Source organism: Dasypus novemcinctus, chromosome 2 (genome assembly GCF_030445035.2).
Source record: "Dasypus novemcinctus isolate mDasNov1 chromosome 2, mDasNov1.1.hap2, whole genome shotgun sequence".
In the NCBI taxonomy this organism is placed as follows: domain Eukaryota; kingdom Metazoa; phylum Chordata; class Mammalia; order Cingulata; family Dasypodidae; genus Dasypus; species Dasypus novemcinctus.
Window position 1 is genome coordinate 188,945,081 of NC_080674.1, and position 15,060 is coordinate 188,960,140.

Genomic DNA, 15,060 nt, shown 5'->3' on the forward strand with positions numbered 1-15,060 from the left:
GGGAAAAAATTTCAAACTGATGAATTATAATTATACGTTAACCAATAAGCAAATGGGTCCATATCTTTATTACATAGATGGCTATCAACAATTTCACACCAAGGAACTTGACTCATATCACTTATTTATTATGTTTGATGTTTATATGATTAAGTGTTCCTTTACCTTCTGGAGAAAGTTAAAACAAAAAATTCCAAAACTGCTCTTCTGGAATGCATCACCCTTATGCTATATACATCTGTAACTAAGTTTTCTCTCCTCTTTCACAAAGCCATGCACGATCAGAGGCAAGCAAAACAGGACTCCTTTCCCTTTTAATTTAAGTGTATTTTAGATATCCCTGGCATAGAGAATTCTTTCGTGACAAGTATATTAGAGCTGGAATGAACATAAGATGTATTCCAGACTTTAATTTTACAGATGACTAAATTAAGATCCCTAGAAGGAAAGTCATTTGCCATGGTTGCAGAACACATTAGTAAAAAAATTGTGATATTTTCACATTCCTATCATACAAGCCAATTTTATGACACATAACACATATCCTGTTTTCTGTTCCCTTTGCATTTCTAGCCTCCTGCTTGAGAAACAGCACAGTTTTTGAGGACCACCTCATGTGCCAAGGACATCTAAAATACACCCTTCTCAAATGAGAAAAGGATCTTGTAATTGCTTGTCTAGTATTACAATCCCACCACCCTATTTGTATTTCTAATAATCTATCCTTCCTGCTTGAGAAATACACAAAAAGTCTACATGAAAGAGAACTCATCTAGTGCCATAGTGCTTGACTTCTGAACCGATGAAAACTATAGATCCTCTCCCTCAACAAATGCAAAATGCATAAACAAAACTTGACAAAGACTTTCACAGAGGTCATGGACCCTAGGAAGTCAATGAACCTCAGCTAAGTAGCCTGAACTGATGGAAAGAAAAGGACAAAGATTCAGTTGGCCCAACTTCCCAGCCCCCTCTCTACCTGGGATGAGTGTCCTCTTCAACAGAGTGCGAAGCTTCAAGAGGGATGCACATGGAGCACTGAGGGAGAGAGGGGACACCTGCCCAGTCAGACAATCAGCTAAAATAATCCTGACAAGCAATGGAGTGACAGATGTTGACCAGATTGCCCTCACCAACCCCTTTCCTTTCCCCACCATATGCTGTCATTTCCCTCCCCCGGGGTTGATGGAGAAATAAAGGAGAAACACAAATACAATTATGATCCAACAGGGTTGGCATCAAATCTAGGCTGGGGAGATGCAGGAACTCCCGTCTTTTCCCCAGTTATCAGCCTTAACATCTATCCATTGGAGAAACAACTCGGAATATTAGAGAAGACTGCAGGTCTAGTTCAGGGATCTCATTCATCACTGGGTTTGGAGCTGTCAGGTGAAAATCTGCAAAACATCCAGCTAGAAATTACCATACACTTAAGAGCCTCCTGTGCAATTCCATAAGGCATCCTACTCAGAACAATCCAAAAATCATTAAAACAAAACAAAACAAAAAAAACCCTAACACTAATTAATATTCTCTAGTAAGAATATTAGAGCTGCTGAAATTCCTTAAATAATCTATAGAATAACAAAACAGGGAGTGAAGGATAAACTAAAAAAGATGAGGAGCTCTTCAGTCTGTAACAACCAAAGTTTAGAGATTATATAAACAAAGACTATTGAATTATAAAGGCTATGGACAGGGTGAACAGACTGATTTCATTTTTAAAAGTATTAGCTGAATGCCCAGTGAATATTTCACTGTGACCTTTCCAAAAAAATAAAAAAATTTAAAAAACCAAGACTGGTGAGAACATGAGCATTCATTTGTTATTTCCACATAGGTCCTGTGGGAGGTAAAAAATTATATAATGTAAAGACCTTGCCAACAAATAAAACAAGCAATTTAAGACTATTCAAATAAAAAATATAACCTAACAATGCAGGAAATTCTGAAAGTTCACATGTGTGGTTAGGATCACAGAAGGGAGAGAACTCAATTTGCTTAAAGTGGTCAGGGAAGACTTTGTGAAAAAAGATGGGAACAGAGTTGCAGTGTAAAAGGAAGCCAGGACTGGGACAAAGTGGAAAATAAAAGAAACGCCAGCAGAGAAGAATGGCATATTTACCATCTTACATTTATACAGTACTTTTCATCACAATAGCTTAGGGATGCGTTTGTCTATGTATTACTCAGGAGACAGTGAGCAGACAATTCCAGCAACATCAGTTTTCACATAGGGAAATATATGCAAGTAAATAAATGGGACAGGTCATCAAAGGCCTTGCAAGTCAGGCCCTACATGCTAGCTTTAAATACAGTGCTTCTCAAAAGGTAATGTTCATCAACCGTATCAGAAATGGAATTTATTAAAAATAAAGTTCCTAGGGAGCCTTGTATGATGTTTGACAAAACTTTGACTATAAACTTGCTGTTTATGTATGTATCATGTATGAATGACATACATCAGCAAAAAGTTTTTTTAATTAAAAAAAAAAAAAAAAAAATCCCTGGGCCTGAACTTAGACTTACTGAATTCTAAATCTGGTAATCTGTATTTTAAACATACCTCCAAGGTAAGTCTTATTCACAACAAAGTTTGAGAATCACTGGGTTAAGACTTGATCCTAAAGACAAAATTTTAATAAGGCTTTTGATCACAATATATAAAGGTGGTGTTTACAGCTATGCCAATCTTCCTAAGACAGCGTGCAGAATTGACTGATAAGGCCTGCAGGGAGGGAGACCAATCCATAGGCTACTGCCAAAAGACAAATCAGAAAGAAAAGCACTTTGCAATAAATAAAGACCTCTTATAAATCCATAGGGAAAATACAAATACTTTAATTGAAAAATTGGCTAAGAATAGGAAAAAGGTTCAAGTGGTCAATAACTATGAAAATAGACAAATTCACTAGAAATTTAAAATGAAAGCAAAACACTATTTTATTCCTTTCAAAATAGCCAAGACTAGTGAAGAAGCAGGTTATGTGAGTATAACTTGGTACAAACTTTCTAGGAAAAAAAATGTGAATATGTAGCCAGAGCTTTAAAGATTTTACAGCTTTTAAGTTGAAAATGTTCCTTTTTGGAGTCTATTTTCAGGAAATGGAGACAAAAGTATGTGTACAAATGTATTTTAAAAAAATAATTAGAAAGGAACAGATATGGCTCAAGCAGTTGAGTGCCTGCTTCCCACACAGGAGGTCCTGGGTTCAGTTCCTGGTGCCTCCTAGAAAAAACAACAGCAAACAAGCAAAACAAATGGAAAAACCAACTCAGGGGAGTCAATGTGGCTAAGTGGTTGGCATCAGCTTCCCACATACAAGGTCCAGGTTCAATTCCCGGTCCTTGGTACCTCAAAAAAAAAAAGAAAAAAGAAAAAAGAAAAAAAAATTGACATCCAAATAATGGGAGACTGGTATCCTACACCAAAGTTATCTTCTTTATAATTTTCTGTATCTCTCCCCAATTCTCTTATGATTAAAAAAACAAAACAAAACGAAAAAACACCCTTGGCATAATGAGGAATGATTAGTCTGCACTGACTACTAGCTCATTGTTCTGCAGAATAAGTCTGTTTGGCGTGGAGAAGGAAAAAAATTACATACTGTTTTTTAAAGTAACCCCAGCTGGCTAATTTAGAAACCAATCTGGCATACAGTCCCAATGGAACATCTGTACAAAACAAGGAGAAAACATAGAACCAACAAAACAAATGAGAAAGAGAAATTAACTGAAGACAGAGTGAAAGAAATTCTACCCCATCTAGTGTTTATCTAATCATCTAGGAATTTTTTTAATTCCCTTAGTTCTGTTTAAATAAATTACCTCCAAATTTATACCAGTAAGAATGCAATAAAACAGATCAGATGCTATTGGTAATTTTTGAGTACCTTTCCTACCTTATTGGCTACTGCCTGCACAAAGGAATGCTGGTTCTTACAATGAAGCAAACTATTAAAAATCCCAAACAAACATATCCACTGCCCTTATCTATAAGTATAACCTAGAGAAGACAGTACAAGTGACCAATCCCCAATGCACTTAAGCACACCCAAATACTGCATGCTTAAGTCCTCCCCACCCCAGATCATATCTCATTTGTGAAAGTAAATGAGCACCCCAACATACATGTATCTCCCTTCCACATACAAGTTAAAGGCACTCATTGGGTGTTGTTCCTATTAACTTTTGTGCGTTAACACATAACTGTGTCTTATCTCCCCAACTATGTTACTAGTAGCCTAATTGTAGGAGTTTTTAAAATAATTCCCCATAAAACTTCACACAAAGCTGAGACTCAATGTTCCATATTCATGTAATGATCAACTGTCTCCCACCACTTCCAAAAAAGATATGGATATACAAGGGTAGGAACTCTGTTTTATTCACAGCTGTAGCCTCAGCACTTCTAGAATGTCTTGCCCATTTACAGGTACACTCAATATTTTTTGAATAAATATTTCTTGACTGAATTACAACAAATATTCATAGATGAATGCCATATAAACAAATGACCATTAAAACTATTAGTGCTAAAATGTTACTAGTTCAAGAGTAATTTACCAATCAGATTCTTTAAACTGATGATGTGGTCTGCAATGCCTGTTTTCTTGCGTACTACTGTGAGACCTCCTCTTCCGTTTATGACTTCCACTGTAGCTTTCATGTCCCCAGCTTTCTCTGTTATCCCAATCAGGACAGTGAGTTCGTTTGGAATGCCGCATCTGTTAATAAATGTTAGAGTTATATTTAAATAAAATGTTATACATTGATGTTACTTGCAAAAGACACCCAGTACAAGTGGTCAACAGGTTCTAAATTTTTTTAAAGTAATGTTTCCCAAGGCATATGGCACCAGGCCATTGGTGTGTTCTATGATTCTAAGTGGCATACAGCTCTAGTAGTAGTACATGATGGATAACACTGCAAGAACTTAATACATTATTTTTTTTCAATCCTTCTGATTATATCAAGGACAAATTCTCAGCTTGGTACTTGTCTTCAACTAACACTAGTTAATTGCTCTTTTACAAATAAAACAAGGGACAGGACTCAGGCTTAGAACATTCAGTACTAACAGTACATAGGTGGAAATTAATAACAAAGGTGTTTTAAAGGCAAAGAACTATTAAATGAGGCTTCTGTTTCTCAAACACTCTAGAGTTTTCTCTAAATCTCAGAATGACTTCAAGCTTTGAAGATAATACAACAGTGTACAGAATACTATTCCAAAGACAAACTGAAGGGAAATAAGGTAAGATTTTATGAACTTATAAACTCATTTTATAAGATGATCAGGAAACTTATTTTCAGATCATCCTACAGTTACTCTTTAAATTAAACCATTTTTTTTTGTAGATCTGGAATGATGCTACATAGAAATCAACTTATGAGACTGAACAGTGAAGTATGGTCACAATGAAATCAGGACAATGCTGTGACAAGTCCCTTACTCCATTAACAATTTCCAATGTACTGGTTCATTTCAGATTAGATACCTGCTCAATGAATGTCATTCCTATGTGCCTTTTCCTATCTTAATTCTTTTCTAAAACAATTAAATTTTTATTGCTAAATGGGGCAACTTTAACAGATAAAGAGGGAAGAATTTCACAACTCAGCAAAGAGCTGAAAAAGCGAAAATGGAACAATTTTGTTAACATTCAATTTGCCAAATGACTTGGTAAAAGACAAATGCCAATAAAAATTTAAATGATTTCAAGTGGATTAAAATATGACTTTGAAATGCACTCCAATTAAGATGGCATAGTGATATGCTTCAGGGCTCCATCCCCACAGCTGCTAGTTGAGCAAACTAGCAAAACTGGCACAAACACCTTCCAGAAAACAGTTAAAAAGGACTGCAATAACAGGGTGAGCACCAAATCAAGAAAAACACCTACTTAAAAGTGATAGAATCTCATGGCACCTTGGCTGGGCCTCTCTCTCACCCCTCACCTGCTCATTGCAGAGCTGGCTCATGCTCCCAGTGTGAATCCTGGCCCAGTTCCAGAAGAAGAGTAACCCCTGTATACATATTGGGAGTTTTTATGTCTGGTGCAATCTGTCTGGTGGCGGCCTGAGGGAATCACCATCCCAGAACATGCTCAGTGTGAACGCATTTCACAGAGGTCTACCAAACACTGTGGCGAGCAGGCAAGTCATGCTGGCTGGGGCAAGGGGTTGCTGGCTTTGGCACATACAGTGCAGTACCCAGGACCACGAAGAAACTGTTTCCTAAGGAAGAGGGGATGTTGGGAATTGTGTGGACAGAGGAATTCCTAGGGCGACACATACTTGCCCAAGACAAGAAAAGACCCTGTGCAGAATGGATCAGGGAAGCCCCTGGTTTTGGCCTGAAGTATTCGCTAAATGTACTGTAAAGATAAGTCCTGAAGAAGAGCACTGCTGCAGGCCAATGTGCAAAGACTGGAAGAGGTGGTTTTTTTTTTTTTCTTCCCTTTCTGTTAGCTCCTGATGTTCAAGGAAAACTCTGTCATATTACTAGCAGATACAAGTTTAAGGACCAGAGACCTCAAAGCCTAAATCCCGGAGATATATTAAAATATCAAAACATCCAGGTTTCAAAAACACTGAGATGGAAAGCCATGGCCTAGGCACAGGAGAAGATTAAAGCATTAGAAACTATCCATGAAGAAGATCACACCTGGGACAAAACAAAGACTTAAAAAATCAAAAAGCACGACCTAATTATATAGTGCCTGCAAGAGACTCATCCTAAATTCAAAGAAACAAGTAGACTGAAAGTGAATGGATGGAAATAATACACCATGCAAGTAGTAACCAAAAGCAAGTTGAGATAGCTATACTAACATCAAAATAAGTAAATAATGACTATTCAAAGATGGTCATTATTTACTGATAAAAGGGTCACTTCAACAAGATGACGAAACAGTTATAAGTACATATGCACCTAACAGCAGAAACCCAAAATATATGAAATGAATACTGACATATCTGCAGGGAGAAATAGTAGTCTACATTAACAGTAAGAGACATCAATACACCACTTTCAAGCAAAAGGAACTATGACCTCAACAATACTCTAAAACAATAAGACTTAATGGGCACATAAAGAACAATGCACCCAACAGCAGCAGAAAACACATTCTTTTTGAATGCACATGGATCATTATTCAGGATAGACCATATTTTAGGTCACAAAACAGGTCTCAATAAATTAAAAATATTGAAGTCATACAATGTATCCTTTCCAACCACAACAGAAGGAAGGTAAGAATCAATAACAGAAAGAGATAGAATATTGACAAATATGTGGAAATTAAACAACCAATGTATTAAAGAAGAAATCACAAGGGAAATTGGGAAATATCTTGAGGTGAATGAAAATGAAAATACAACATATCAGAACTTATGGGAAGTGGCAAAGGCAGTGCTGGGAGGGAAATTTATAGCTCTAAATGCTTATGTTAAAAAGGAAGAACGTTTTCAAATCATAGACCTAACCTGAAAACTGGAAAAACTGGGAAAAAATCAAACTAAACCAAAAGTGAGAAGGAAATAAAAAAGATTAGATAAATAAAATTGAGAATAAAAAAGCAACAGAAATGATCAACAAAACCAAAAGATGTTAAGGACTTGTACATGGAAAACTACAAAGCATTGCTAAAAGAAATCAAATAAGAAATAAATGGAAGGGCATTCTGTGTTCACAGATTGGAAAACTAAATATGGTTGTTCATTCTACTCAAAGCGATTTACAGACTGAACGTGATCCTAATCAATATTCCCACAGCCTTCTCTGCAGAAACAGCAGTCAATCATCAAATTTATATGGAAAGGTAAGCAGCCCTCAAAAGCCAAAACAATCTTGCAAAAGAAAAAGGCAGTTAGATGATTCACACTTGCCAATCTTAAAACTTATTACCAAGTCAAAGATTAATGGAATCGAATTGATTTATGGCCAAATGATTTCTTTTTCCAAAGAAAATACAGGGAATTCCCATATGCTCTGCTTCCCACACTGCCCACATTTACCCATATTAACAACATCCTTCATTAGTGTGGTATATTCATTGCAATTGATGAACACATTTTGGAGCACTGGCACTAAACATGGAGTATAGTTTACATTGCAGTTTACGGCAAGATACATAATGGCCTGTTATCTGTCATTGCCAAATGATTTTTGAAAAGGGGGCAAAGACCACTCAATTGGGAAAGAATAGTTTCTTCAACAAACGGTGCTAGAAAAACTGGATCTCCATTTTTAAATGAAGGGGGATACCTACCTCATACCATATACAAAAATCAATTCAAAATGGATCAAAGACATAAACAAAAGGACCAGAACTTTCAAACTCCTAAAAGAAAACTTAGGGAAGCATCTTCAGGCCTTGTGTTAGACAATGGTTTCTTTGACATTATACTCAAGCAAAAGGAAGAAAAGAGAATATAGATAAATGGGGTCTCATCAACACTAAAAACTTGTGTGTATAAAAGGACTATATCATGAAAACTAAAGACAACCTACACGACAAGAGAAAAAATTTGGAAACCACATATCCAATAAGGGTTTAATACCCAGAATATATAAAGAAATCATCCAATTTAATAACGAAAAGACAAACACACAATTTAAAAATGGGCAAATGACTTGAATAGACTCTGAAGATATATAAATTGCCAACTAGCACATGCAAAGATGCTCAACATCATTAGCCATCAAGGAAACGCAAATCAAAACCTCAATGAGGTACGTATTATTTCATACCCATAAGAATGGCTACTATTAAAAAATGGAAAATAACAAGTTGGAAAGAATATGGAAATATAGGAACACTTGTTCATTGTTGGTGGTAATGTAAAATGGTGCTTCTGCTAAGCAAGACAGGTTGTCAGTTCCTCAGAAAGTTAAGTATAGAATTACACATATAACCCAACAATCCTACTTCTAAGTATATGTCCAAAAGAAATGATAGTGGGACTTGAACAGATAGTTGCGCACTGATATTCACAGCGGCATTATTCACAATTGCCAAAAATTGAGTAGCCCAACTGTTCAGCAACAGATGAATGGATAAACAAAATACAGTATATACACAGAGTGGCATATTTAGCTTTAAAAAGGAATGAAGTTATATACATGCACCAACATGGATGAATTTGAAAACTTCATGTTGAGTGAAATAAGACTAACACATATGAATAAATATTGTATGATCTCACTAATAAGAAATATTTAGCATAAGAAAACTCCCAGTCAGAATCTAGGATACGCTTACCAGGGGATGAGGTGGGGGCAAGGAATAGGGAGTTAAGGCTATAAACATACAGTTTCTATTTGGGACATAGGAGAAGTTTTGGTAATGGGGGGTGGTGACTGCAGCACAACACTGTGAATATAATTAACAGCAGTGAATTACATATATGAATGCGGTTAAAAGGGTTTTATGTTAGGTGGTATTGGTGTAAAATTAAAAAATAAAAATCCATGAAACTTGCAACACAAAAAGTAAACTCTAAGTTAAACCACGGACTAAAGTTAATAGTGTAATTATAAAAATGTGCTTTCATCCATTGTGACGAATGTACCACCCACTACAAGATTTTTTTTGTTTTGTTTTCGGAGGTACTGAGGGTTGAACCTGGGACCTCGTACCTGCGAAGCAGGCGCTCAACTACTGAGCTGCAGGCGCTCAACCACTGAGTTACACCCGCTCTCCAATACAAAGTATTAATAACAGGGTAGGAAAAAAAACAATAGGGGGACATGGGAAATCCTGTATTTTATGCATGGTTGTTCTGTAAACTCACTACTTCTCCAACCAAAAAAAGAAAGAAGAAAAAAAAAAGAACCTTCCCTATTTCAACCTTTCATCAGCGTGAGCTAAAAAAATTCCAGCACTTGAACTCTCAAACCCGCAGCTCGTGCGGACGCCCAGGCCCCATCCCCGACCTCCCCCGTCCTTGGGCATCTGGCCAGGCCCTTTGGCGCACTCAGGGATATGGCGAAATGTCTGACTCCAGAAAAAACAAACAAACAAACAAAAAAACACCCCCAAACGCTACAGACGACAGAAGCCGGGAACACGGGGTAGGACTCGAGCTCTGGCAACGTCCACCGCCGGGGCCGCGCGCCGAAGGCCCCCGCGCGGCCGGGCCACCCGCAGTCCTCGCTCTCGCCGGCAGGAGGCGCTCCTGCGGGGGTCAGCAGAGCCCGGCGCGGCGGCCGGAACCCTGCGACGAGCCGCCGCGGCGCCTCCGGAAAGGCGGTGCGTGCGGACGAGGCTCTTCCCGGGGCGTCATCGGCAGAGTCGCGGGCTCTTCACCCCAGGACTTTAAATCTACCCCGACGCCCGAGCAGCTTTAGGTTTTTAAGGCCCCCGGAGTGAGAGCGCCCCCGAGGAACTCCGTCACCAGCCGCAGAGGCCCCGAACGTCGTCGTTTTTCTCTGACACCTGGCTTCGAGACCTCAAGGACTGGAAAGCCGCCCTGCCAAGCGAAACCTTACCTCGGCAAAATCAAAAGGCCCTTGGGCCGAGAAATGTCGCCAAACCGCCGTCGTCCCCTTCCAGCAGCTGCGACAAACACTCCGTAAAATGGCGGCAGCGCCGTCGCCCTACAAGACGCCTAGGCGGCCTCTAGCGCCACCTACGCTGCGCGAATGCGCCTGCGTAACAGAGCCGCGCGCGCTCCCGCCGCTCCCCTAGGGGGCGGGCCTCCGCGTGACGTCACTCCGTTCGCCGGCGCGGCCCGGGCGTTATCCAGCTCCCGGCGCCGGGGCCTGGTAGGCCGGCGGGCGTTTCAGGTCTCCGTTTTCGTTCTCAGAGGGCGTGGATGAAGCCAGGGGGAAACGCTGTGCCCGGCTGTCAGCCTGTGGGACGTTTGTTTGCTGTTTAAGCTGGATTTATCCCGAGGGGCAGCCAGCTTTCCCGGCGCCATCGCGCTTCGGCTGCCATCCGGTTGCCTGCCCCATGAATTCCCTCCAGAGGGGGCCAGCGCGCGCCGGATGAACGCCAAAACCCTCTCTGTGCCGGCCCAGGCTGGTACTGTGGCTAGTCCAGTGAACAAGATACCTGGAGTCCCTGCCTGCTAGGAGCTTCCAGTCTAAAAATGCATTTGGATCAATAAAGAGCATGTCTCAGAAGGCAGCTTGTGAGGGATGTTTTATCTTTTAAAGGCGTGTACCCGTAAAGACAAAAATCAGGGAGGTGTCAAATATTCAGACTTCTTACCGGATTCTTCCGGTTATGGCTCCTGCCTACTGCGTGGAGAATGGCAGCTGGAAGTTTCCCTAACGAAGTTCTCCCCATTATTTGCCCCTGAGAGTTGATTTTATTCGACCAAGTCAGAGTAAAGCCTATGAGGTAGTGAACGTCTGTTAAAAGTCTCGCTTTACTTCAAATAAGGTATTTTACAGTTCTAAGAATCTCCAGGGGATCCCTCCTGAGGGAAAAGATGGCCAAAGATGTCGCCCTGACATCTTTGCTTGACAAGGAATGATTAGGAAAGGAGGGGAGCCGAAAGTATGGTGTCAGCAATGAAGTAAACTAATGAGGGAAAGGCTGACAGCGCCAAATGCTGTAAAGGGATCGGGAACTAACAGTACAGAAAAGTGTGAAGTGAATTCTGTATTCTGACAAGGATTCACTGGATAAGAGAAAGGCAGGAATTAAATTTGGGAGGGCAGAGTTAGCTTGTTGTGTACGTTAGTTCTTAAAACGTATGGGCTACCTGGACTCTTGTACCTCGTTAAAAGGAACATCATAGAACATCATAGAAACTTGTGCTGCCTGTTTTGGGTGAATTGAATTCTGGTGGGATTATGCTCACTTTCAAGAAAGTATCTGGGGGAGGAGGTATAGCTCAGTGGTTGAGCACCTGCTTCCCATGTACAGGGCCCTGGGTTCAATCCCCGGTACCTCCTTAAAAAAAAGAAAAAAAGCTATCTGAAAAGACAGTTTGAATTGAAAACTCTTTGTACTCCAGAATGAAACTGAGTCAATATTATTCTCACCTGGAATACACAACATCTCTGCATTTACAAATTTCAGTCTTACCTATTCCAGGCCATGCTAATTCTCACCCATCTCCCTGTTCTTAACTACACCACTTGGAGCTGAGGACCTCAAAGAGCGGACAAAGGCTCTCCAGGTGTGGCAACAAATTATGCCCAAAGTGTGAAATTCATTGACTCTACAACTGATTACACATAGTGTTTCAGAGACATCAGTCAGATGGGATGTTGATCTGAGTGGATGGGGTGATCTTACAAGGTAAAGTGGGGTTCCGCCTGCTCCATATAAAGGTGAAGTTCAAGCTGGCACTGAAGAAGGGTCCCCTGTTGGCTGGGGTAATGGGAGACCTTTGACTCATGAGATTAAAATACTGGGGTGAGGACAGCATATAGTTCTGCTTAACAGCAACACAAGGTTGAAAGGCAGCCACGTGGCTGCTTGGAGAAACCAATGGCAGAGGCTTTTGTAGATATTACAAGATACTGTTACCCAATAATGGAGTCTGCTTTGCATCTACTGCTTTCTTGTATTAGAGCTTTTTTCTTTTAATCAAATCAATTTTATTGATTCATATTAATAAAGCATACAATCCATCCAAATTGTGCAATCAACATGTTTGAGAGTTGTTTTAAGTATGTTAAGTGCCCCACCAAAAAGTCTAATGTTCTAAAGGGTTCAGAGATGAGAAGGAGGTCAAGAACCACTGTAAGTCTCTATCACACGAAATACAGCACTGTGAGTTTCCTAACTGCTCTCTCTAGTTTTGGGCTTTAACTGGAGGCAAAGACATTTTTATATTGTCTGGCATTTCCTCTCAGTGCCTAGAACCCAGTAAATGTTTGTAGGTTGTTTGCGTAAGTTCCTTTTGGCCATTTTGCTCATTTGGTTTAAGTTCCGGTCTAAGTCCAAGGTGAGGATTTGATCCCATTACCCCTGCGCCAGCTACCTTAACATTTTACATGGCAGCCTTAGCTCAGAAGACAATGAAACGGTCTGTTTAAATTCTGAGAATCCACTGACAACACTGATTAAAACTGCCTAATCCAGTAGTTTGACCTCAACACAAAAACAAGTTAAGTCCAAGAAAATCTTTGTGTTAAAAACACTGTTTAAAGAAAATCATAGCTTTGAAGAGCAACCAGAGGAATAGTCTTATCATATATTCTAGCACATATATTCTACATGCTTAACTATGAACATAAAAAACACACATAAAAACACGTTCCAGCGTAAAAGCCTACATTGTATAAATTAATGAAAGCTTATCATCTTTATAGAGAAACTTTTACAAAGGTGTCTTTAATGCCTATAAGTTGCCCATTATTATAATTACCAATTTCTATTCAATTATGTTTTTGTTTTGTTTTTAACTATCAATACTCATTTAAATACAAAATACCGACAACTTAATATACATGAGCTCATTCAATAACCTAAACAATCTGTGAAAGCAAGCACTGGTTTTTTGCTCTAGTTATCACAGTTATCAAGTACCAGAACCAGGATTTAAATCCAGTCCTTGCTTGCTCCAAAGCTTTGCCTTTCATCCACTCTCACCTAACTGCTTCAATTCTTACAACAAAGTACAGAGCAACTTACTTTACTTAGTCACTTGAGGGGAAAATGCTGAGTCCATTTTTCAGCAAGACCAAAATAATTTGTTTTAAATAACCACTCTCCAAGGTAATATATCACCGAAGGCTCCTCATGATGAAACAATGGGTCAGTTTAGCTCTAGCACATCAAGGTCACTAAGGGTCACAGTGTGCCTTATTCACAGTTGAATAGCAAATCACAGAGGGGTGGGGAGAAATAAAATAATATAATTTTTTAAAGCCAAATATCAAGTTCCTCTTCCACATAATTATGGGAAGTACAGCCTGCTTCGTAGTGTTCTACTGATTACTAGAGAGGGTGCTAACATTTCTGGTTTCCTGTCATCTGTCACACCAAATTCCTATTTCTGACTCTCTAAGTTCTCTCTTCTTTCTTTCTTTCTTTCCTTTCCTTTTCTTCTTTTTTTTTTTTATCACCCCTTGTGGCTTTTATTTTCTTTTTTTCTTGCTGTCTGTTCTCTCTGTCCATTCACTGTGCGTTCTTCTGTGTCTGTATTTATTTATTTATTTCCCCTCCCCCTTGTGGCTTGCTTGTTGTTTGCTCTCTGTGTCCATTCATTGCCGGCTCTTTTGTGTTTTAGCATGTCTCCCTTTTTGTTGAGTCACCTTGCTGAGTCAGCTCTCCACGGCACTGGCGGGCTGGGCGGCGCACTGCAGCGTGCGGGCGAGCCTGCCTTCACAAGGAGGTCCCGGGATGTGAACCCAGGGCCTCCCATGTGGTAGCCGGGAGCCCAACTGACTGAGCCACAGCCGCTTCCCTCTCATCTTTCTTTTTCTACAAGCAAGGCTGACTATTTAGAGGGCTGCTATAGCCTCAGTTCCCTTTTACTAACCACGGTTGTTTTCCTTGCAGCATCACATTTTGTGCCAGTGATGGACACGGACCTCTTCTTTATTCGCCAAAGCTTCCTAACAGACTGTGGTTATGAGGAATAGGCCTAAAATGTGAGGGCTATCGGGGGAAGGGTGGCTTACAGCACAAAAATGAAAACTACTCACATTTTAATACCAGAATTCACAATTCCCAAGGTTCCCAATCACCCCCATCACAGTTCATTTCTTCCTGGTCTTTCTCTTCTTACATAAGCACCACCCAAGTTCCTTTGTCTCATCCTCAAATTTTCCCCCAAGAGATTTCTCCCTTTTTCTAGTCATCCTTTCTTCCTTCCTCCCTTCATTAAATATTTATTGGATGCCTGTTTATGCACACTCACTGTCCTAGGTTCTGGGGATATCGAAGAATAAAAGACAGAAAAAGTACCTAGAAATGGGGGAGAGAAAGAACAATAAGGAAATATCTCAACTTATTATATTTGCTACAAAGGTAACAAACTACAGACTGAAAGAATAAATGAGGAGGGCCTACTTTAGATAGGATGGTTGGAGAATGGTCCTTGGCAGGTGAGATATTTTAGGTGAAGGATAAAGGAAGAGGAGGT

The 15,060-nt window shown here is 39.8% G+C and overlaps 1 protein-coding gene across 3 annotated transcripts in view; it reads right to left on the minus strand.

Annotated features, from left to right (window-relative positions):
- The window catches only part of CLK4 (CDC like kinase 4), a 28,360-nt gene extending 14,709 nt beyond the window's left edge, over positions 1-13,651 (minus strand). The window contains exons 1-3 of one of the 3 annotated variants that reach the window (XM_071211172.1): positions 10,499-10,655; positions 4,567-4,727; positions 980-1,038 (exon numbers count right to left, since the gene is read on the minus strand). In XM_071211172.1, the coding sequence (XP_071067273.1) occupies positions 980-1,032 (53 nt within the window). In that variant the 5' untranslated portion in view covers positions 1,033-1,038; positions 4,567-4,727; positions 10,499-10,655. Of the gene's footprint in view, positions 1-979; positions 1,039-4,566; positions 4,728-10,498; positions 10,656-13,604 lie in introns of those variants that run through there. The other 2 variants (XM_058283175.2, XM_004468906.5) reach the window with 2 other exon arrangements.
- Positions 13,652-15,060: the final 1,409 nt, after the last annotated feature.